Source organism: Capricornis sumatraensis, chromosome 2 (assembly GCF_032405125.1).
Source record: "Capricornis sumatraensis isolate serow.1 chromosome 2, serow.2, whole genome shotgun sequence".
NCBI classification, from domain to species: Eukaryota; Metazoa; Chordata; class Mammalia; order Artiodactyla; family Bovidae; genus Capricornis; species Capricornis sumatraensis.
Window position 1 is genome coordinate 203,151,117 of NC_091070.1, and position 24,408 is coordinate 203,175,524.

Here is a 24,408-nt window from a genome sequence, read left to right on the forward strand (position 1 = left end):
TGCCATGCGGGCACCTGGATTCCTGGGCCTCTGTGGCCTGAGTGGTGTGGTCCTGGTCAGTCACCAGCAGACAGCAAGGCCAGGTGGGAACAGGCGAGAGGGAGCTGGGGCTCAGTGTGGGGAGGAGATGAAGAGGAGAGAGTCCCAAGGCCTGGGTGGGATCCCTCCCTGGTTCCCCTCCCCCTGGCCTGCCGAAGGATAGTTTCTCAGGCACTGGCAACAGCTCAGGCTGACCACTCTGCCCCACATCCATCTCTGTCTAGCTGCCCTGGCTGGCCACCAGCCTTGAGCAGGGATCCCGCGGGGTCCTGGAGGCAATGAGTCCCTCACCTCTGGCCTCCTGCAGCACCAGACTGACTGCATACACTCGGCCCAGGCTGCTTGCTGCACACCCCTTGCCCCGCTGTACACAACCGCCCATAAGGGGCACACCATCTACTGATCAGCCCGCACCCCATACAAACACTGTCTGATGCACACACGGCATGACGCACACCACCTGCTGTATACACCACACCGCATACACATTGCCTGATGCACGTATGCACAAGCACACGCACACGTGCACACACACACACACAGTTGGATGCACAGCCCCTGTTTTCTATACAACCCGTAAGGCACACACAGCCCATAAGAGTGTAACACCACATCACACACCTCACACACACAGCCTTCCAGACAGCACACGGGGCACACACGCCACAACACGGGTGCGTGTTGTCTGCTGTATCCATGACCACAAGCAAATGCTGCCTCTTGCACTCTGCGTCCGCCGAGCCAAGCCCTCCAAGGCAAATCAGAAATGGCTCAGCTCTGCTCCTTGGCCTTTCTCCTCCTCCTTCTGCCTCTTCCCCTTCCCCTTCTCCTAGACCCTTCCAGAACCTGCCCAAGTCACCAGGGCCTGGCCCACACCTCTGTTGTCTGGCATCCTCCGGGGCTTTCCTGATCACAGTACCTCCTGGCCGGAACCCACGGGCCCAGGCAGATCCTGAACCTCCAGACTGAGCTCCAAGACCCTCCTGGCTCTCCCACCTCCTGGAAGGAAAGGCCGGGAAGCAAGGCCTGCCTCCCCTCCCCCTCGACTCCCCTCCCTCGCGAGGGAAAATGTCAGATTCCCTGTCTCAGTGGCGGCAGCAGGCGGGTTGGAGGGGGAGTGATTCAGCCTCAAGAGTGCGGAGTGAGAAGAGCTTTTCCTGCCATTACCCGGCGAGGGAGAGGCTGGCGCGCTAATGGCTTCAATTACCACTCAGACAGGAACGCTGGGCAGCTCACCCCCAGCCAGCTTGTGCCGGGCACCCCCACCCTGTACCCAGCCCGGGCCGAGGAGGTGGGGAGGCAGCCGGCTGGCATCGCAGGGCAGTCGGGACTCCCTGGGAGTGGCAGTCTTGCCCAGGGAGCTAGCTGGGTGCAAAGGCCACGGAGTGGGAGTGGTGTGGGGTGCTTCGAATGTGAGAGGAGCTGGGTCTGGCACAGAGCAAGGCAGGGCAGGGAGCCCGGCATGGACACGCAGGCCTGGGACGCAGCAACCTCTCAGTGGAGCCACGTCACCCAGGGAGCCCCGGGCCACTCCCCTGAAGTGCCCAGCGTGTGCTGAGCTGCACGTAAGGAACTCAACCTTGAGTCCTGGTCCCCAAGCTGGCTTTCTCCTCTCCCCAGCCCTCCTCCCAGGAATGGCCCTGGCTCTCTTCTGACCCAAGCCCACAGCTGTAGTCAAACCACCCTTTCACCCCACTCCTACATACCCAGCCTCTCTGGCCAGCAGGGGAGGCCTGGCACGGCTTGAGGGAGCTGCTTTCCTCAGGCCCCGCCCTCTGGCACCTTTGCGACCTCCTACTCCACTCCTTTCTGCCAAGCCCAGAGCCAGTCAAGGTTACGCAGACCAACATGGCAAGTCAGCATTTCACCTTCCGGGTGCTGTGTTTCAGGAGCAGGAGGGGGCTCACTCGGGCCCACAGCTCCATCCCAACTGGGCCAGGAGCAGGCTTGGTGTCTCCCCAATCTCACCAGACACCTCTCACACCCAGAAGCATGAACACACCCCAGTCCCCTGCTAGAGAAACCCTCCTCTAAGAAGGCCCCTCCAGAACTAGCGTGTAGGGACTTTGTGGGGACTTTTCCTCCAAAACTAATAAGAAGCCTCTCTTCCCTTTAATGTGAGGGCCTGAGAGATGCCCTCTGGGGTGGGAGCCACAGTCTGGCCCTTCGGCTACCTCCCAAATGCCAGGGCAGGGCAGATGGCTCCTGCTGGGGCAGCAAGCAACAGGAGGGAGGGCAGTGCTGAAATACCTGTCCTGAGGTCATGAGTGGGGAAACTGAGGTCAGGGGTGGCAGGGAGGAGCTCGAGAGCACCCAACCATCAGGGATCCTGGTGCAGGGCCTGTCCTCTGGGCCCCTGCCCCTCAGGGGAGTGGACAGTGTGGGCTGCGTCACCCAGAGGCCAGGCAGCACAGACACCAGGTACAGGGAGCTGACGTGTGGGCCTTAGGATGTGCAGCTCTCAGCTCTACAGCAGCTACCATTCATGCTGGAATCCAGCAAAGTGCTTGACTGCATCCTATTTAATCCTCCCAACCAGCTTGAGTGGCAGGCATCATGTCCCGATTTACAGATGGAGCAAAATGAGGCTCAGAGGCACGTTACTCACCCGAGGTCACAAGGAAAGAGAATAAGCGGTCGAGAGCCCTGATCCTAACCACTGCCCCTCTTAAGCTGGAGGGCCCTGCCCTGCCTCGCAGGAGACACACAGGCACAAAGGAGTTACTGAATGGATATGAATGTGAACGCATAAAGCCACAGTATAAAAACGGCTAACACAAAAAGATGTTCAACTGTTCTTGTAATCAAAAAAATGCAAATTAAATTGAGATGCCATTTTTCGCCTATTAACTTGGCCAAGATTTTTTTAATGGTAATTCCCACTGCTGGTGAGGATGTGCAGAAAAGAGGCCTTCTCATGCCCTGTTTGATGGGTGTGTAAACTGACACAGTCTTCTGAAAATATTGAAAAGGCTAAACATCGCATGTGGCCCTTTGACCAAGCAATTCCACTTCTGTGCATCTAGGAAATAATCAGCAAAGTGAACACATCTGTAAGGAAGCACGCAGTCCCTTATTTATACAACCAAGATACGGGAAACAACATGTGTGTCCAACAATAAGGGAATGGCTGAATAGCTTAGGGTACTTGCACGTGACACTCCCCCACAGCCATTAAAAACAATGATGCAGAAAAATACTTGATGGTGAAGAAGATGTTCATATTCTTTTTAAAAAGCAGTCTACAAATCATTGGGCAGAATATAATCTTATTTTTGTTATATATATAATGCATGCACAGAAAATGGACTATAAGGAAATAACCAAATGTTAATAGTAGTGGTAAGGTAAACAGGTGATTTTTAATTTTTCTTATGTGCTATTTTATACTTACCAAAATTTCAACAGTGAACAGGTATTGGTATTGCAATTTTTTTTTAAAGCAACAGTCCAAGCCATATTTTGAAAATACATGTAGACATAGTCAGACTGAAGCCTTCATCATGGCAGGTGGGGGCGGGCGGCGATGATGTCACTCCCTGTCTGGGGCTTCCTATGTGTTTCGCAGGAAAGTGTTTCGCAGCCTGGTTGGTCCTGTGTGATCTGCCCTCCAACCTCTCCAGGCTCATGTTGAACCACCTACTCTTCCCCACTTTACTGTGTGTCTTCCAGCCACCCTCCACCCCAAAGCCAAATGGAACCACTCAGGAGTTCTCTGAAAGCTCCACGGTCTCCTGCCTCTGGGCCTTGGTGTCAGCTGATGCTATTTCCCCACCAAGGTCCCCATCCCAACTCCCACTAGTCTTCAGGACTCAGACAACAACTCCCTCCTCCCCGAACCCCTGCGCATCCCCCACCTCCCGCAGTTCCCTGGGCCTCTCCTGCAGAACGCAGAATATACTGGAGACTGAAGTCGCAAGGGCAGGACCAGGTCAGATAACTCTCAGGACACAAGGCGTCATTAGGGCATGTTTGTGAATGAATGGAGGAGCCACCAAGTGAGAGAGGTCGTTAAAGTCCACATACGGAGCCCCAGCCTCCAGCCCAGGGCCCTTGCTCATAACAGCGACTGGGAACACACTTCTCTGAAGCCCCTCCCTCACCAGGTCCCACAAGAAAATCACATTCACTCCCACGAATCATGTACCCCAAGTGATACATAGCTACCACCTCACACCTCAGGTCAGGCCCCAGACCCCAGCCAAGCAACACCCCAGCTCAGCACAACACAAAGACACCACGCATATGCCAAAAACCCAGCGATCATCGCTGTCCACCGCTGACCTTCTCCGACCCCAGGATGGCCAGTTCTCTCCTCCAAACACGCCGCAGTCCACGGTGGGGCCGGGGCCGGCTGGCTGGCTCATCCTCTACATGAGTCTCCCCACCCCCTGATGCCGCATCCCTTCCCAGCAGGTACCTTCGAGCACTGAGAGCTTGGCACTGGTGTTGATCTCCCCCAGACTGTTGGTGGCCGTGCACTCGTAGATGGCTTCGTCTCGCTGCACCCGCAGCGGCTGGATCCGCAGCACAGACCCTGCCCCGTCATCAAACTCAATGACCTGCCGGAGGAGAGACACTCGGTCACAGCCTGCTCGGGACGGACACCGGGGCCTGCTCAGGTTCAGCCTTTCTCTTCCCGAGAAAAAGCCCCCAGGAAGGGAGATCAAGAGGAGGTGATATAGGACCAGACCTCAAAACAGGCAGACCCAGAGCCCTGCCTGCCCCTTCCCACACGAGGCTGTACCTCAAAGCGCTGGGAGCTGACTTTCTTCCCCTTCTTCATCCATGTGATGCGCGGCTTGGGTTCCCCTGTGGCTTGGCACACGAAGGAGGCCACCCCTCCTGACAATCCAGTCTGGTCCTCGGGGACCTTGACGAAGACAGGTTTGCCTGGAGAGAGAGGAACGTCAAGTCACCATGGGATGGTCACTGCAGACATGGCCTGTGTTACAGCGGGCAGGCGTGGGGGAGGGGAAGAAAGGTCTATAAAGGAAACAATGGTAGTGATGCCCAGCCCTGACGCAGTGCTTCTTATGTGTCAGGCGCTCTTCAAAGAGCTGGGAGCAACTCAGGTGGGTTTCATTTTTGCTTGTGGAGAACTCAAGGTACACGGAGGTGATGGGATCTGCCCAACACGACAGCCTCTTAGTGGCAGAGCCAAGGTTTCAGCCCAGGCAACTGAGCCTGTACTTTAACTGCTACACTCGTCTGTCTCCCATCCCCCCAACAATTCCAAGCTCCAGGACAAAGGCATGCTGAGAACTGCTGGGAGCGGCCCAGCCTCTCTCGAAGACATGACTGCTCTCCACCCAGGGGATGGTACCACCACCTACCCCAAGGCTCAAGCCAGAAACCATGACTCCTCCTCTCCCCGGCCCCCACGCACCATCAGTCCCGGAGGCCTAGACATTCCACCTCCTAATCCAGAGACACCCTATCTCTGGATGTCTTCCCAGGTGAATGCTTTCCTGTAAATCTACCCTCCCCACCCAGCTCCCACTGACTGGGTGATTGCCTTCTGACAGCCTGGACATCTCCCCAAAGTTCCACTGAGAAGCAGCCGGAGGGGGAGAAGGGAATGGGCTTGGACACTGTATGGTCACGCCCACCCATGCTCCTCTGATATACATCAGGGTCAACATGGAATCCCACCACCCAGGGTCATGAGATGCGGGAAACCCAGCCTTCATTAAGATGTAGCAATGCCTCGTTAATCCCGACAGCGGATCCATTTCCTATTAATCAGGCCAATGAACAGCTTCAGGAAGGCTGATACCGTGAGAAGTGACCTTTCAGACCACCTGCTCGGTGCTGATGAGGCCAGGCCTGGCCTGGTCTCTGGCACAAAAACATGTTTGTGCAATGATGATAATCCCACTCTGTACCCGGTACTTTATCTCATTTAGTCCTCCACTGCTTGTTGTCCCCAGTTTAGAGGCACAGAGAGGTCAAGTCACTAGCTCAAGGTCACACAGCCAATGAGCAGCACATCTGAGATTTGAGTTCAAGCCTGTTTGACTCCAAAACACTTGGCAGAAACAGTTCACCTTGGTGTAGTTGGAAGCTTTGTCATGAGCAGAGTCAGGGGGGTGGCAGGGGCCAAAGCCAGACCAAAGAACTGAGGAGTAAGTTGGGGGTGAAGAAGTGGAGAGCGGAGAACAGTGACCGTTTAAAGGAGACTGGCTGTGATGGGGAAGAGAAAGAAAAGATGGCACTTGGAGGCGATGAAGACTGGAGAGAGGTTTTTACATTCTCGTTTCTTTCTTTCCTAAGGTGTGACAGTACTTTCAAAAAATAGTTTTATTTATTGGCGGTGCTGGGTCTTCACTGCCGCTCAGGCTTTTCCCTAGCTGCAGAGAGTGGGGCCTACTCTCCAGCGGTGGTGCGTGGGCTTCTCCTGTGGCGGCTTCCCTCGCTGCAGGGCACGGGCTCTAGGGCGAGCGGACTTCAGCAGTCGAGGCTCGCGGGCTCTAGGGCGCAGGCTCAACAGCTGTGGTGCGTGGGCTCGGTTGCTCTGCGGCATGTGGGATCTTCTCGGATCAGAGATTGAACCTGGGTCTCCTTCATGGGCAGGCAGATTCTTTACCACTGAGCCACCAGGGAAGCCCAAAAGATGGTATTTAAATGCTAATGGGAAGAAGCCAGCAGGGAGAGAAGGTGCTGATCCAGTACAGAGAAGAGGGACAACAGATGGAGCAGTGTCTCTGAGGACGGGAGGGTCTGGGGACCAACCACTAGGCTCAGGAGTGACAGCTGCAGTGCAGAGCTGGGAGGGCTCAGCCTTGCAGGGAGCAGGGAGGGGTCCATCTTACCCGGTGCCCCAGGGTCCAGCGGGCTCTGGAGGTTTTGTGTAATGGGTTGTGTAATTATTAAGAAAGGTCACTAACTATCTCTGAGCCTCATCTGCTAGAAAGTGCTAGAGGCAGGGATCTGTGCAGACAAAACGTGATGTCTGTAGGCTGCTCCCACAGCTGGACTTCGCCTGTGGGCAGCTATCACCCTCTTTAGCACCAGTAGTATTATCATCCCCATTTTAGAGATGGGGACATGGAGGCTCAGAAGGTCAAACAACATCCATATCAACACTGATCTGGTGTAAAGCCAGGATTTGAGCCAGCATTCCAAACCCTAAGCACAGCTCAGGGCTTCCCTGGAGGAGGGAGACTTGGGGACCTACCTGACTTGCACTTGGGAGTACCCAGAGGGGGTCGAGGGCAGCACTGTTGGGGTAACACACAAACCTGCTGGGGGCCAGAGTGGCACAGGGATACCAGAAAGGTTCAGAGAGCCTCAGGTTGCCTCATTCTTGCCCCGACTGCCCTCTGGAGGCTCCGAACACTCCCGATCTGCAGAGCCTATCTTTGTACGCTGGTCCTTTCAGTCAGGTCTTCTCAAATAGGACCCCTCCTCCCACATTCGGGGGTGAGAAAGAGTCTCCTACCCACCCCTCTGCATACTGAACACCCCTCCCCACACCTCCAGACTGCAGCTCCCCTCTCCTGCTCTGCCACCACCTTAGTCCAGACAACACCTTCCCTCGACTGGACACTGCGCCAACCTAACCAGCTGCGTCCCTGCCTCCAGCCTTGTCCTCTCCAGCCTAGTGTCTATTCAGGAGCGAAGTGGCAGCCTCTTTCCTGATCAAAACCCTCTAGAAGCCTCCCATGGCTTCTGAAACAAGACTTAAACTCCTGTCGTGGTGGGTAGAGCCCTGCCAGGTCTGACCCCAGCCCTTCACACCCCCCAGAGCCCTGGCTTCCCATCCTCTGGATGAGCAATGCTCATCCTGCACCTCAGGGCCTTTGCATAAGCTGTTCCTCCTGCCACAAACCTCTTAGACCACCTCTTTACCCACTGTCTCCTATCCACCTTTCTGATCTCAGTTTGGACGTCATTTCCTCGGAAAGCCTTCCTTGCCCCTCTGCTGTCGCCCCCAGCTCGACTGGCGTGGTCTGTGTTTGGGGCCCTCTGGTGACCCCCCTCTGCCTCACAGCCGTGCTCATGGTTTGTTATGTCCCGTGTGAGGTTACTGCTTTTGCTCACGGTTTGTTATGTACACGTGTGAGGTTATTACTTTTTCCACACTGTGGAGGAGTATTTGATTCATGGCTGCTTCCCGACAGAGAACAATAACCCTGGGCAGGGCAGAAACCTGCCTGCCTTGATTCCCTCCCTGTCCCAGCGCCAACCCCATTCCTGGCACAGGGCAGTGGGGGGCACAAGGGAGTTGACCTGACGACCATGAGGGAAGGCCTGAGGAGGAGGATGGACGCCTCGGGCCCCTCACACACCACACTGGGGAGCCCTCAACACCTGCTGGGGAGAGCAGCCCAGGGTGGAACCCCCCCTGGTTCCTGCCTCAACCTGCCAGCTGCAGAAACCAGAGGCTGGAACCTGCTGAACCAGACGGCTGGGTGAGTGTGCCTGGGGGTGGGGCCTCTTTGCCAAACAAAGAACCGGGAGCTGGGGAGGCAGCCAGGTACAGGTCACGAGAGAAAGGGGAAGGCCTGAGTACAGTGGAGGCTGGAAGGTGCCCAAGGCCTGGGGCTGTCGAGGAGGCGGAACCTCCCGGGGAGGCTGGAGAGGGGCCAGGGCCGTGCCCAGCCCACCCACCCACCAGGCCCTGGCAAAGACTGGCAGTGTGCAAACCGGGGGCAGTCCAGGGGGCAGGTCTCTCCCCTTCATCAGACCAGACCCTCACTTCTCTCAGCCCACTCACCCCCACAGGAGGGCACCTCTCATCCCACAGCTCTGCCAAGCCCTCGCCTCTTTCACCAGCTGGACTTCTGGGGGCACAAATTCTGTCTCCCCGCTGCCTTTCCCACACTCACTCCTGCTACCCTCTCCAGGCTCACCTTTCTCAACTCTTTCAAAACAAAAACAAAAAAAAGTCCCTGCCACGGGCCAAGCACTGTGCGGGACACAGCTCAGGTCCTGTGGTGATGCCATCCCACCCAAGTCCATGGGCACCCCCCTTGCCTGTGCATGTGCCCAGCCCCTCTCATGCACCCTACTCTAAAGCCTATGAGAGCCTGCTCTGTGCCCCTCAGCCTTTGGGCTACAGTCACTGGTCAGGTCTCCAGGCAGGCAGGTACCCTCAGTGACTCAACCACTCTGCCCAGTACTGACCAGAGCTGGTGTCCAGGGAGGGTCTGAACAGAACTTCCAAGGACACATGCCTGGAGGCCACCTCCCCTCCATACCCACCCCTCCCTGACCACATGGAAGTCATGGCTGCACAGGCCTTTGGGCAGCAACTCCCAGGGGCATATGCCCCGGACACTCTCAGGTACTGAGCCCATGCCAAGCGGGAGGGAGTAGCCTAGGAGAAGAAACAAGTGGGCTGCCCTGGGGGCCATGGTCCCAGGGCCCAGCCAAACTGAGCTGCCCAAGGCTACTCCCCAGGGGGATGCCTGCTATTTTGTAGCCTCCCTGCAGCCCCTTGTACACAGGCACACAGACACGCAGCAGCCAGGGGCTGTAAGGGAGGGCAGGGAGGCGGGTTTCCCCGGCCCTGAACAGCCTAATGAGCTGGGGACGCATTAACGCTGGCTCCTGTGACCACTTCTGGCATCCCCAGGAGGGAGGTTCGCTCAGAGACAACCCTGGGCTCCCAGGGGACACACAGCAAACTCCAGGTCATGGCCTGGGATGGTGGGAGCACGTATGAAGTGTCAGATGCCTTGAACATGTGACCTCAGTTAACCTTTCCAGGTAGAAGTGACTATCCTCATTGTGCAATAGGAAAACAGTCCCTGAGAGGGAAAGCAACCTGCCGGAAGTTCCACTGAGGGCAGAGTCTAGACGGGCCACCAGGTCTGGCCGCCCCAAGGATGGGGTGGTGGGGTGGGGAAGGCACCGCTGAACCACGTGCAGCAAGTACGCTGCCTGGCCCGTTCCAGCTCCACGGGCCGGGTCGGGGCTGTGATGACAGATACATCCCCAGTTACTTAGGACTTTACCTACCCACCTATACTTCTAGCCTTTAGGCATTCTGCTCTGCTGCTGCTGAGTCGCTTCAGTCATGTCGACTCTGTGCGACCCCATAGATGGCAGCCCACCAGGCTCCCCCGTCCCTGGGATTCTCCAGGCAAGAACACTGGAGTGGGTTGCCATTTCCTTCTCCAATGCGTGAAAGTGAAGTCGCTCAGTTGTGTCCGACTCTTCACGACCCCATGGACCGCAGCCCATCAGGCTCCTCCGTCCATGGGATTTTCCAGGAAAGAGTACTGGAGTAGGTGGCCATTGCCTTCTCCACATCCTGCTCTGGGCTCCTATGATTTCAAGTAACTGGTCTGCCCTACGCTGTCCGGGAACAAAAGGGAGATGGTCCTCACAGTGGTCCTCTCATGGGCTCCAGGGAGAAGCCCGTTCCTGCATCTTCCCCTGTCTCATCTCATTAGGCAACAGCCCCCCCCCCCCGCAAACCTTTAGCAAAAGCCCACTCACCCTTCAGGGCCCCGGTTTTCCAGGAAGCCTCCTACCCCCTCCCACGACGCTTAGGTCACTACCTCTGGGGGTGCCAGCATCGCCCCCAGCACAGCGCACACTGTAGTAACCCCACCACAGGTTCCAGATGCAGGCCTGTGTGGATTCTTCCCACTGAGCACCTGACAAGTACACAGCAGATCAGCAGAAACCTCCTCCTGCTCAGGACCACCTCTGCCCCCACAAGCTGCCCTCTTCAGAAACACAAGCCCCAGCTGGGGGAGTCCCTGAGCCCCATGCCCAGGTCCCCGCCGGAGCTGACTCGGTATTGACTCGCGGCCTCTGGGCTAACTCTTGGCAGCTGCCTCTCCGCCCCTCTTCCCTGCACTTCCCTCAGAGGCCAGGGCCCCCACTCATTTGCCTCGTTAAGAGGCCTATAGAAACACACTGGTCCGCTCCGCGCTCCACTGCTCCGGTCGTCAATTCTCTGGGGCGCCCGCCCTACCTTTGGCAGCAGCTCTGTCCACGCTGCCTGCTTGCCCTGGCCAGAAGGCTCCCAGGCCCAACCTAAGGCTGGCCAAGGTGTGGGGGCAGGGACAAATCCAAACGTCTGTGCCTCCTGGGGTCAGGCCATCACAGCCCCAGCCCAGTCCCCTCTTCCGCTCTCTGCCTGTGAGCAGAACCCAACTCACCTGTTTCGGCATCTCCAGCTGGTTCCTACCTTCAAGACCATGGTCTTTGGGCTCTGGCCCTTAAGAGACCAGCATGGAGGTTCTTAGACTCTGCTCTGTTCCACTCTGCTCCTACTAGGGGTTCAGGCCTGACTCCACCCTTCCAATTCAGTGACTCATCTACCAAACTCCAGGCCCTGAGCTGGACAATGGTCTGACCCCCTGGGACTTCCAGACCTGACACAGAGTCACATGTGCCCAGGGGAACAGCACATGACCAAGGCTCCTGGAGGAGGTGATGGCTCCAGGTGAGTGGAAATCGTCAGGGGAAGGGGACGGGGAAGAGGGTTTCTATCAGAGGAAACAGGAGAGCACGGGAGCAACTGAAAAGTCAGCCCGGGGGGTGGGGTGGTAAAGGACGGGGCAGGTGAAGGATGAGGCTGGCAGAGGCTCAAAGACGCAGGGCCTGGACCCCAAGGCTCCAACTGAAAGGCAACAGAGAGCGAGGGATTTTCAACTGAGAGACAACGTGGTCAGGTTTTCATTTTGCACCATGACTCCCACCATGGAACAGAGACAGGAAGCCACCAGGAGGTTGTGGCCTGCAAAAGCCCCAGAGAGCGCTGAGCCTGGCTTGGATGAGGCCGTGGAGGGAGAGGTGGATGCATTCCAAAGACATTCAGGAGGGAGAAACAGCAGAACCTGGTGATGGATTAGATGTGGGTATGAGAGTGGGAGGAGGCCCAGGTTTCTCACTTGGGTGGCTGGGTGGGTGGGAAAGCCATTCACAGGAGAGAGAACACAGAAAGATGGGCAGGTCTGGGGGGATGAGGGTGTGGGTACAGGTTCCAGCATGTTGGGTCTGAGCAGGAGAGGAGGCAGTTTCGCTCCCAGGTGTATTGTCTCTGACAGCCAGCAGAGTGGTCCTCCTTCTACTCTCAAGCTCCCATTTGAAGGCCCTAAGAGTGTCCAGAGTGAGGGTCGGGGAGCGAGGCCAGCAAGTCAGTGTCCAGGGGCTGACTCTGATGAGCCCTGGCCTCCTTGCCATCTCAGAGTCACACCCAGTGACTTCTGCCCCGGGCTGTCCCTGCAGGCTCCAGCTCTCTCCAGCATCCCCCACCCTGCCCTGCTCCGGCTAGCCTGGCCCTCTAATCACCAGCACCTTAAGGCTCTCATTACCCCACGCCCCGCACCCCAAGAGGAATACCCTGTCTCCCCCTTGCCCTAGGAGCCCCACCCAGCTCAGCCTGGAGGACAAAGGGCGGAGCTCTCCAGTTCCACCCCCTCCAGGGTCTGGTCCTGAATAATTAATGAGCCCTTAGGAGAAAGGGCTTGGGTGGGGCAAGGAGAGAGCTCTGCACCCAGATACTTGGGAGAGGGGGTGGGGGGAACCTATGGCCTGCTGACCCCCAGGCTGACCCCCAGGTTGGCCCTGGGCCAGCTCTGGGCTCTGGACAGGATGGGAACAGCCTCGTTCCCCGGGGACCTTGGCTCCGACCTCGCCCCTCCTCCTCCGTGTGCAGATTGGCTAAATCTGCCCTGTGCCCCGCCTCCCACCAGTAACCAAGCAGTGGTAACCATGGTGATGGGGCGGGCTGCGGCCAGTCTTGTAGTGCCAGGCAGGGGGAAGGGCGGCAGGAAAGGGACCAAAGTTCCGAGTTGGATCTGGGCAGGGGACAATCCCACCTCCCCCAACACACAAGGAGGGGCGCTGGAGCCCAGCTTCCTGTGGCCAAGTGCAATCTTCCCCCACTCTAAGGGCTGAGGGGCTGGGGGAGGGGAGGCCCCTCTGCCTTGATGCAGGGAAGGGAAGGAAGGGCTCAGTGTCTACAAGGGCCTAGACCACGGGAAGGGCTATGGAGGCTGCCTTCTCACCCTTCCCTGGACCTGTGCACACACCTGGTGTCCCATTCACACATCCACACACATTCCTTATATGCGGCCCCCTGATTCCCACACCATCCCCTGATGCAACCCACACTGTGCCTTCTGCACAGGTCCACAGCAGTGGACACACTACCCGCCTGAGCACATCGTCTGTGACCACACAAATCCTGGGCACGTCTCACCTTCAGCCCATAAACAGGGTCACACACACACGCCCCACCCTGCAGCACTGTAAGAGACAGGTGGGTATTCCACAGGGTGCTCCTTGGAGGCGGGTGCTCCAAGGGGGAGGCCTCTCCGGGACAGAAGGTCTGGAGGTGTATTAGCCATTGGTCTCTCCTGGTGACTGATCCCATCCCCCCTCCCGGAGTCCTACTAGGAAGAATGCATCCTTTCCATCTGGGAGGCCCCACACCTTGAGGGGCCAGACTTACTGTCACCATGGGCACCTGCCACCAAACCAAGCATCACAAGTGCAGGGACGAGGGGCACCATCGTCCTCCCTGGGGCTGGCTCAGGGGTCATCCGGGGCTCTAGCACCGCGGCCAGCCACAGCCTGGGACAATCAACCTGTGACGGAGGGAAGGGCAGAGTTAACTGGCTGGTATCCATCCATGTCCCACTGTCCACCCGCCACCTCCTGGCCCCCACTTACCACCAAGACCACCTAGTTCAACAGACACCCCCACTCTGGAGTGTGCAATGACCATCTAGACCTTCCAAATCTTGTGCAAACCCAGAATCCTCACCGATTCCCTGGAGACCCCAAGGATAACCCACCAGTCATTTGCAGGGAGAGTACAAGACGCCCTTAGCTCATCCTCTAAACCTGAGTAGGGGGCAGGGGCTTCTGAGAGCAGAGGATGTACAGGGATGTTCCATTCCGGACCTAGAGTTTCCAACACGCCTCCATAAGGGGACTGGGACAGGGAAACGGGGTCCAAGAGACACAGACACACAGAGGGAGACGGAGACCGAGACAGAGCAGTTAGCAGACCCACAGAGGCCAGGAACTCCAGAGTTCTGAGGCCTCCTGTTGCCCCTCCTCTGCCCAGCAGAGCCTATATGCTGGGCACAGGCCTCAGAGCACAGCCCTGGCAGCTACAGACAGGATCCAGGTATCAGAGGCTGGGAGCCAAAGCCGCAACCCGTCTGGGCTCGCCAGGACGCGCTCTGGACGAGTTGCAGCCGCCCTGCCTGGCCACCCTCATCCTACCCAATTCCCATGGCACCAGCCTTCTCTACAGGAAAATCACAGGGAGACCCTAGTGGCCAGGACTGGGGGTGCTGGACCCTGAGAGTCAACCCCACACCTCCTCTGCCCTACCCCAGTGGCCCAGAGCAGATCAACTGACGGGGTGCAAGCTCCAGATGGTGACTTGCTCACAACTGCCCTCCGGGCTGAGCCAGGAACCCAGGCAGGGGAAGACCATACTGGATGGTCTGAATGCCTCCAGACCTTTGCTTACAGGGCTCCTCGGTTGAGCGGGCTCTTTCCCTCTCCACACACACCCTATCTGGCCCCTATGCAGAGCACTCAGCATGGTCACACTAGACAGTACAGACACACTGCTATCACTCCCCGGCCCTGATGGCGAGCTCCTGAGGGTCTCTCTCCCACGGCTCCCATTCAGGGGGCTTCAGGAGATCTGCTCCAGTGCCCACCAGCTCGACTCACACCTTGCTCTGGGACAGGGGCTGGTGTACAAAGTCCCTCATTAATGCCCTGGGGACACAACAGGGCACAGAGTGATGGTGGACACACCTCAGGGCTCCACGGCGGCTCCTACAGACTCGGCTGGGAGAGGGGACCAGACCCAGCTGACCCACAGGGTGAGAGACTCTGCAGGAGGTGACAGGGCTGGGAACAGGGAGAGACAGGACTCAAAGATGGCTCTGCTCTGCCCTGGAACTTGGACCCCAGTCTCAACCGGGACAAAGTTCCGAAGAGCAGAGGGCAGAAAGTGAGCACAGGTGCTGGGACAAAGCAGGAGAACTGCTCAGTGAGGTAGGGGCTGACCACAAAGGGGAAGGGGGGGACTGTCTCTTGTCCCAAGATTGTACCGAAAGTCTGAGATGGACTGAGCAGTCAAAGCAAGAGCACTGAAGCAGCCTCGTGGGCATCCAGCCCCATTTACCCCGAACCTGGGGTCCTGCTCAATGATCAGAGTTCAGGTAGCTGAGACCAGGAGAGAGGACGTCCCCACCACGATGCCTTGTATGGCCAAGTTGGGATGGAGGTCACGCATCACTAGGGCCCTGCCTGTCCGGGCGTGGTCCCCATGGCACTGTCATGCCGCACGGTGACCAGTGATAGAGTCCAACCTCCCAGCAGACACCAGGTGCTGAACTGCCGGGCCGGGCTGTCAGGGGGTGTGGGCCCTTGATAACACCATCCTGCATCCTTGATGCACGCATCAGTGGCGTGCTGCACCACAGGACAGGGGCAGAGGGGACCAGTGCAGACACCATGGGGTGCAACAACACGACATTCACAGAGGTTTCCCTCCCAGGTATTGTACAAGCCGTCCAGGTGTGAACCTGTCCCCCTCCAGCATCCGTGCAGACACACAGATCTCTCTGGCTTGGATGCAGGGGTGACACTGTGGAGGTTCAGCACAGCACAGCCGTCATGGAGTGTAACTCCCCGGTATAACGGCCACTGAGCCACAGTCCCCTGTAGCTGCCTTGGCATAGTAAGCGCAGCAGTGCATCTCCCAGGCAGAGACATCATGGAGGTGTAGCCATCCCGGCCAGATGCCACGTGAGTGTGGACAGACATCATGGGTGCGCAGCTGCCCGATGGACATTACCGAGGTACATTATCTCAGAGAAATAACACCAGTTATCAGTATCAGGGGGTGTCAGTCCCCAGCACAGCCACAGCGTCACTTGGTCATGTCTGATTCTTCTCTGACCCCACGGGCTGCAGCCTACCAGGTTCTTCTGTCCGCGGGACTTCCCAGGCTAGAATACTGGAGTGGGTTGCCGTTTCCTTCTCTAGGGGATCTTCCTGATGCAGGGATTGAACCTGAGTCTCCAGCACTGCAAGTAGATTCTTTACTGCTGAGTCACCAGAAAAGCCCAGTACAGCCATCGTGGGGCTGCTACTCCAGAGCAGATATCGTGTGGTATCCTCTTGGACGAGATTCTGCCCATAGGTGTCAGAGAAACTGGGCCTCTGGTGAGCCCACTGCCACTGTAACAAAGACAACTGGCCCTGATGTGGGGACTCCTGGCTTGCCCTGTGTATCTGGGTCTGGAGTGCCAAGGACACTGCTCCGATGCAGAAAGAGGAGAGACAGAGGTGAAGACGTTGAAAAGATGACAGTCCCTCCTAGACAGCTTCTCCCAGCAGTTCCACGGACATGGGGACACCCAGAGTGATGGGGAAACATGAGGACACAAAATACAGACACGTTCTCAGGGAATTACTCTGGCCAGCACATAGCTGTCCCGGCTAGGGCTTCTCCCTCACCAGCTCCCGGTATGAGCAAGCTGCCTCCGCCCCGACTCTGGGCACAGAGCCCACCCCAGTGTCAGGCAGTGCAGGCCGCTCCCAGCTCCAGGGCCCCGCGCTGAAGTCCCATCAGAGTCCCAGGCCCCGGGTCTAGACACTGGCCCTGCCCCCAGCCCCAGGGTGCTCAGGGTCACCTGGGAGGAGACGGCAGGAGGGGAGTAGGGAGGCGGACTGACGCCCACCTGGCTGGGGTGGCTGAGAACCTTCTGAATTCAGTGCAGTGGCGCTAAGAGCAGAGTGCCCACTTCTGCCCATGGCTGGGCGAGTCTGGACTCTCAACAGCCGAGATGGAAACACAGCCTGAGCGCTTGCACACTCGGCTCGTCTCTGGATTGCACTGCGGACCATCGGTTCTACCAACTGACACACTTGGGCAGGAAACAATTCCGCACTGAATGCTATTGTACAGTATCACTGGATGCCATTTTTCTACACTCAGAATGGTTTTCATATATCCTTTTCCTTCACTACATCAGCATAAAGCTGCCAACTGCCCTTTCTTAGGAAGAACTGTCCTTTATTCTGAAATTTTGTCCTTGGTGTTAAAATGTCCTTTCTTACAGGAAGTGATGGGGGATAGCAGATACCAGTTATTTTTTAATAATGTCCTCACTTTGGCAAAATAAAAATGGCTAACCCCATGTCTGGCCTCCAAGTCCTTCTGGAAATTGTACTGGTTTGTGAAATTGAAGAGCCTGGGGATCTCTGCTGTGAGGAAAAAGAAAGGAGCAGAAACCACACCAAGCCACAGGATTCGAACACAAACATCTCGGACAGGCCTGTAAACAGCCCAGGCCACCTCCATGCAGCCAGCCACCCGTGCCGGCCTCAATGGGGGCTGCCCCAGGGAGACCATGTGACGCCAGCCATGGTGGCGGAGCGTGGGGGGGTTCCCTGGCTGGAGAACAGCTGGGATCATTCCGAGGCCTCCTCATGAATATGCAAACACAGATTGATTTGTTTCCCTTGGGCACGTGTTATTATTCACAAATATTAATTAGTCTCCAAATACCACCTGTTTTCCTACAGCTTCCTCCCCACTTCCTCCCTGGGCCAGGACCCTGGCTCCCAGGGGGGCCTGGGGCCCCAGAATGGACGTTAGTAGAAAGAGGGGTATGCAGGGCCCCAGGGAGCGGCCGGCCAAGGGGAGAGGCCAGCGCCTGGGCAGGAGGAATGTGAGGGCGGGCAGCGCCGTGAGCTGTTCATCTTCTCACCGGCGGGCAGCTAACCGAGCCCTTTTGTCACGTCCCGGACACTTCACCGCGTGGCATTGCAGCAGCGGCCGCGGAGGCGGAAACAGGCCTTGTTACTCTTGGGAAGGGAAAACCAACGTGTTTCCAACTCTCACCAAACCAACCACCAGATTAAGACGGGAATAAATCAGTCTCAGCCGTGCTGTGACCTCGGCTCCAAGAAAGGAGGCGGCCGGCAGCAGGCCGCCTTTGCTCCTCCAGCTACTTGGTCAGGGTCTAGGAGCACAGCCAGAATCAGCCCCCCTTCTCCAGGAAGCTGGGCCCCTGACCCCCTGGCTGCTGCTGCTAAGTCACTTCAGTCTTGTCCGACTCTGTGCGACCCCATAGATGGCAGCCCACTAGGCTCCTCTGTCCCTGGGATTCTCCAGGCAAGAACACTGGAGTGGGTTGCCATTTCCTCCTCCAATGCATGCAAGTGAAAAGTGAAAGTGAAGTCGCTCAGTCGTGTCCGACTCTTCTCGACCCCATGGACTGCAGGCTCCTCCATCCATGGGATTTTCCAGGCAAGAGTACTGGAGTGGGGTGCCCTTGCCTTCTCCGGGCAGCCCTCAGCAATTCAGGCTCCTCTGTGAGCAGACGGCGAGCCTACGAAGACTGTCCCAGAGTTACTGCGGGAGGCACGAGCTCCAGCAGAGGCTTAGCTCTGGGGGCAGGAGACCAAGGGGCCAGCAGAGGCACCTTCCTAGCTATAACTCCTAGGCCACCAGCCCTCTGGCCTCCTTCCTCTGGGGAGTGGAGCCTCCCCTCAGTTAATGTTCACCAACGTGGTGCCTCCAGGCCTCTGCACTCATTGTTCTCTCTACTGGAAGAAAGGCCTTCCCCTGGCCCAGCCACCTACTCACCCACCAGAACTCAGTTCCAGTGGCCGAACAGTACGGATCTTCCCTGAGTGGCCCTCCTCAGTTTTCCAGATTTGTACACACAGAGAAGGCAGCAAAAAGTGGCACAGACCTGCACTTCTCAATCCAGGGCGATCTTGCCCCACGATGGGACATCAGGCAACGTCTAGAGACAGTTCTGACTGTCTGATGGGGGAGGGGGTAAGTGCTACTGGCATAGTAGGAAGAAACGAGGGATGCTGTTGGCTATCCTACAGTTAACGGGTCAGCCCCCCAAAATTAAGGATTATCTGGTCCAAAATGCAGTCCTGAGGCTGAGAAACCCCAATGTGGACAGCAAGATCGTTCCCTGATGTCCCCTAGGTCCTGCCCTGGCCCCTGCCCCAGAACCCAGTCCCTATGACCCAGCCCCAAGACCCCAGGTATGCTTGACTCTTACATTAGCTGAACCTAGGTCTCTGGATTTCAAGGCATCTTGCCCACCCCCTCCCAGTCAGTCTTGCCTCCAGAAGCCCAGCCACATAGCACACCTTAGTCCTAGCCCTTCACATATGCCATCAGCAAGTGCCCTCCCCAGAGAACAGAGGGGCTCCATGTTCAGGCCCCTTTTCTGGTGAGACTGGGCTCCCAGGAAGGTCAGACCCATAACAGGTGGATGGACAGGTGATGGGTATCCCCATACCCACCCTCCCAATCTGGCCTTTCAAAGGCCAGTGACACGGCCTTGCCCCTGCATCTTCTACAGACGCCCAAAGCCCACCTCACCACACACAGGGCCTGGCCCCCAGCAGATGCCCGATACATGCTCATTTCCTCCCCTCCCTGGGCCAAACCCATTTCTTCCACAGACCTCTTCACTGGCTATCATGCAGAACTGTCCAGGGGGGCCTACTGGGCCCTGAGCCAGAAGGCAGGGTGATGAACAGGACAGTCATGGGCTCTGCCTTCAGGGCACTTGCAGAAGACTCAGACTCAACCGGAGCCCATCCTCCCTAACCCCTCCTCCAGGTCCCCAGCTCAGTGACGAGCACCACCGTGACCAGTCACCCAAGCCAGCCAGGCCTCTCAAATTCTCCCTTTCCCTCATCCCACCTATGCAGCTGGTCAATACGTTTGAATGTGTCTTGCCTCCATCTCAACAACCACCATGTTAGGAAGATCTCATCAGCACCCATGTCTTCAGTGGGCTTCCTGCCTCTGGTCACTCCCTTCCAGCCCCTCCTGCACACAAACCAACGCTCCCTTCAGTTTACAGACATGCATATCCGATCAAGGCCCTCAGCTTTGCCTGCTGCTTTTAGCCCACAGTAGCCATGCAGATAATGTTTCATGAATGGGAAAATGGGCGGATGAATGTGCGGATGCAGGTTCTCTGATTAAGAATGTTCAGTGCCTTCATATCGCGCTCAGGAGAGTCTTTAGTCTGACATCCAAGGCCCAACACACTTCAACTGCAACCAAACCCTCCAACTTCATTCCCTGCAACTCTGCTCTGGGCTTCTAGCAGATAGAGAGAAGTCGACTTCAAAGAGACATGGGAGGATGGGCCCCAGATCTTGTGAGGATCCTGCTCTTTCTTCCACAACCTACAGTCAACAGGAACACTCTTTTCTATAGAAACATGGTGAATGGGAAGCACAGAGATCCTGGTGGAAGTCCTGCAATGTTACCCTGAAGTCTATTTCACACCTACAGCAGCTGACAAGCTGTATATCATTCCCCAGCCACCTCCACCACCCACTCCAGCCAGAGACTCGAGAGCCATCCACAACACCTTCCCCGGCCCCCGCCTCCTGCCCCACATTCAACCCTGCACCATGTCCTGTCTACTCGGCCTCCCTAAATAGCACTCGGATCCCTCCTCTCCACCGCCGCTGCTGCCTTCCTTGTCCAGGCCTCCATTACCTCCCTGCCACACGCACCCTGCATCACCATGTCCCCTAGCGACAATCCTTTCATGGCTCTCCACCAGTCTTAGTCTAAGTCTGAACTGCCCAGCCTGGCCCTCCGTGCCCCTACCTGGCTGGACACTCACCAGGTTTCCGCTCACTCACGCCAGTCACTCTTGGACAAGCAGCACTGAGGGCAGGGCACCGGGGCCTCCGCTCCTTCCTGGAAAGAGGGAAAAGGACGAGGAAACATTGAGAACAGCACCACAGCAGAGCATGTATGGACACAGAAAGACATTCAAAATGTGCTGCTTACGCAAGGGCGGAAAAAGCAGGTTACGGGACTGTTCAAGCAGGACGATCTCCATTTAGTGAAAATGCCCATTTCTTCGCTTCATTCACTCACTCCTTCCAGGCTCCTGAGCACCTACTATGTGCCAGCCTTTTTGCCAGGCATCCTGTATAGAGCCGTGAACAACACAGACCAAGCCCCTGACCTCAGGAGAAAAACTTGTGTCCAAACTCCTTAGCGTGACCTTCCAGCACAGCAGTTCTGCCCGCCCACCTCTGCAGCCCCACCTGGCCGTGCTCCCTTGCCAGCCAGCCGGCCTGACAATTTCCTCTTCTGGTCCTCCACGTGCCATATTCTTACAGTCTCTCAGCCTTGCCTGTGCCCTGCTCCACTGCCAGGACTGCACTCTCCACCTGTTCTAGCCAGTGATCCTTCGGCTCTCAGAGCCAAGGGCACTTTCTCAGGGAGGCCTTCCAGGATGTCCCAGGCTACACACTTGGACCTTGCCTCAGAGCAGTGACCACAGATGTGATGATTTATTTATTTACACAATTGCTGAGTGGCCGCTGAGTCATAACCATAAGCAGCTTGGTGCATGCCGGCTCAGCTCCAGGTCCCCATCTCCCAGCAGAAGGCCAGTGCATAGTAGGTGCTCTGTCAATATACGCTGACTGGGCAGATGGACGCGTGAATGAGTTCACGGAAAACAGCCCAACCTGGGGAGAACTGCACCAGCATCCATGGAGCCTTCAAAGAAGCTTCAGAAGCAATGTTTATTTTTGACTCTGTGCTGCTCTATAATTTCTAAAATGAAGGTGTGCCCCTGGATGCCTCTTCCACTGGCACACACACAGTGACAGGGCCCGGTCCCGTCCTTCTGGCGTGGGTCCCCTCCTGGGTGGGGGAAGGGTCTGACCTGCCCACAGCTCTCACAGCCCCCTCCCCACTGCTCAGCAGCCATCTCCCCGCTGCCCACGCCACTTGGGCCGCACCTTGCACGCGTTTCTCCTTGGTCTCACACTGCCACACACACAGGGATCCTGCCCCACACAGCAGTTCCACCCTGGCTCCTCCCCAAACGGACCCATAGGACTGGGTCAGGGAGCCCCCAAGGCCAACCTCCAACACCTGGCACCTGGGAATCAGCCTCACTTGAGACTGACCACCTCTGCAACACAGGGGATGTCCTGAGGCCGGAGGCCCATCCTGACTGTCCAAGACAGGCCTGGCCAGCCCAGGACCATTCATGCTGACCCTGAAGCTCACATCCTTTCCTACCTCCATTGCCTCCTCCCCCAAGAGCCCAAAGCCCTGGGCCTCGGGATGGTCACACGCTTCTTGCCCTCAGCCCACCGGCTTCTCCACAAAGCTCCCTGTGGCCCCTGCTCCCAGCACACAGGCTGCCAGGTGGGTCTGGCCAGACAAACCAGCTTCCATGTCCCAAACTCAAAGGCCCGTTTGTCTGGGGATGCCCACTGGGGCCAGGCGTGAAGCTGTCAGCTCCACCGCTGCTCAGAGACCCTGGGGCAGAGCCTGAAGCAGAGAATGGGGGGGGGGTCCCCCAAGTCAGCTGCACTATGACCACGCCCAAGGCCACACCAGGAGCCCTGGGCCTGGTGCTTGGACCTAAGCTGAGCAGGAGCCACACCTGGTTAGAGGGGGATATGCCCCGAATGGCCTGGAGGTGGGTCAGAGGACAGACAAAGCAGGCAGAGAACCTTGCACATGGAAAGACCATGAAGCACAAACAGGATTCCAGAAGAGCTAGAAGAGCACCTGGAGCCACCAGCGCCCAAAACAACCTAAGAGAGTGATCAGAATCACCCGTCAGGGTCACCTGCAGAGCTCCCAGAACCACCCCAGACACAGCATCAACCAGGGCTGCCGGGCACACCCAGGAGACCAACGGGAGAGCTACTCAGAAAGGGCCTGGCTGGTACCGGACCCAAGTTAGGAATCACCAGCTGGCACCCACAAAGGCCTCAGGAGCGAGACTGGCATTTGTGACCAGGATCAGGTGAGCAGGCCTTGGCACCAAGCCAGGGCTGGCCCCTGGCAGGGCTCTCTGTCATTTGCCAAGTCTGGAAGCCGGCCTGGCAGCAGGACCAGAAGCAAGCTGAAGTCTGGAGGAGCACACACACTTCTCTCAAGTGGCTCCCAGGCAGCCCCCATGGCTGCACCAGAACAGTCCCCGGAAGCAGCTGCAACACTGCCAAGAAACCAAAACCACTGTTCACAGACCTGAACACTGAGGACAGGGTCTGGGTGCATCTGGACCTCAGAGGCAGACACCTCACCCGAGGCCCAGGGCCAGGGCAGGTGGGGAGACAGGGGACCCAACACGCTGAGGCTGCCCCTTCTCAGAATCCCCTTCCTCCTGTTCCCAACGTCTCTTCCCCAGGGCTTCATCCTCAAGTCTTCTCACACTAGCCCACCTGAACGTCAGATACACCTGAGCAACACACATGATCCCAGGGATGGCATGAGGGCTGAGGGCTGAGGGCTAGGCACTCTCCAGCCTGCGAACCAAAGCTCAGAATTGCAGCTACTTTAGATGAGCAAATGCCCAAAGAGTTTTAAAAACCCTTCCCACTGTGATTCTGATCGGGTGGGTTTGCACCGCTCCCTTTGATGATTATTACAATAAGAACTGCTAACACTGAGACAACAATACTTACTAGATGCCAGGCCCTATTCTAAGCCCTTTCTGCATATTAACTTCAATCTTCTAACCACCGCACAAGATATGGACTTCTGCTATATCCATTTTGACAAAAGGGAAAACAAATTCAGAGATGTTAAGCAACTTGCTCAAGGTCACACTGCTATTAAGTGGTTTTGAACCCAGCAGTTTGAAACTAGTGTCTGCACTTTTTACCAGTGAGGCTGTCTTCTCTTGGGCACAGCTCTACACGCTCTCATATAACTCTCCATCCTTCCTCAAACTTCTCCCGCGAGCTCCAGATTCTCACACACATCTCCCTCCTAAAAGACCCCCTCATCCCACCCTCAAATGCTCCAAGCATCTCAAAGGCCAACAGGTCGAACCATGAGCTTATTATCTGCCTCTCCCCAAATCCACCTTTCATCCCCAAGTCCCTGGCTCAGTGAAAGCCCTATCTAGTCACTCCCAGGAACCTAGACCCCTTCCTCTCCCTCACTCCCATATCCAATAAATCATCCTGTCCTAATAAATGTGTGCCTTCTAAATGGCTCCATGCTACCAAACCACTATTCTCTCTCATCTGACTTACCTTCACCCTTCTCCTCACTGGGTACCCTATTTCTATTTATTTCCCGCAGCCATAGAATCCTCTTCTGGAAACATGAATCTGATCACAGCACATTCCACATACCCCTCCCTCTCATTCAAGCTTTAATTATTTGGTGTTTCCCTTTTGTGTTCTCAGAGTAAAGTCATAGTTACTTAACAGGGCATTAGATTTGCTCTATTTCCGAACATGCCACAAGTGATAAGACCTCTGGGTGTTTAGACATACTTTTTTTTCCCTGCTCGGAGTGCCTTTTCTTCAGTTGGAAAACTCCTATTCATCCCTCAAAACCCAATTCAGATAGCCCATTTTCTT

General features: G+C 56.8%; 1 protein-coding gene across 3 annotated transcripts in view; it reads right to left on the reverse strand.

The window, feature by feature from the left end:
• PTPRF (protein tyrosine phosphatase receptor type F) overlaps nt 1-24,408 on the reverse strand; it is an 83,838-nt gene that overhangs the window by 56,227 nt on the left and 3,203 nt on the right. For all 3 annotated transcript variants that reach the window (XM_068966784.1, XM_068966785.1, XM_068966783.1), the window contains exons 2-5: nt 20,676-20,752; nt 13,463-13,598; nt 4,787-4,932; nt 4,460-4,601 (exon numbers count right to left, since the gene is read on the reverse strand). In XM_068966784.1, the coding sequence (XP_068822885.1) occupies nt 4,460-4,601; nt 4,787-4,932; nt 13,463-13,553 (379 nt within the window). In that variant the 5' untranslated portion in view covers nt 13,554-13,598; nt 20,676-20,752. The remainder of the gene's footprint in view (nt 1-4,459; nt 4,602-4,786; nt 4,933-13,462; nt 13,599-20,675; nt 20,753-24,408) is intronic.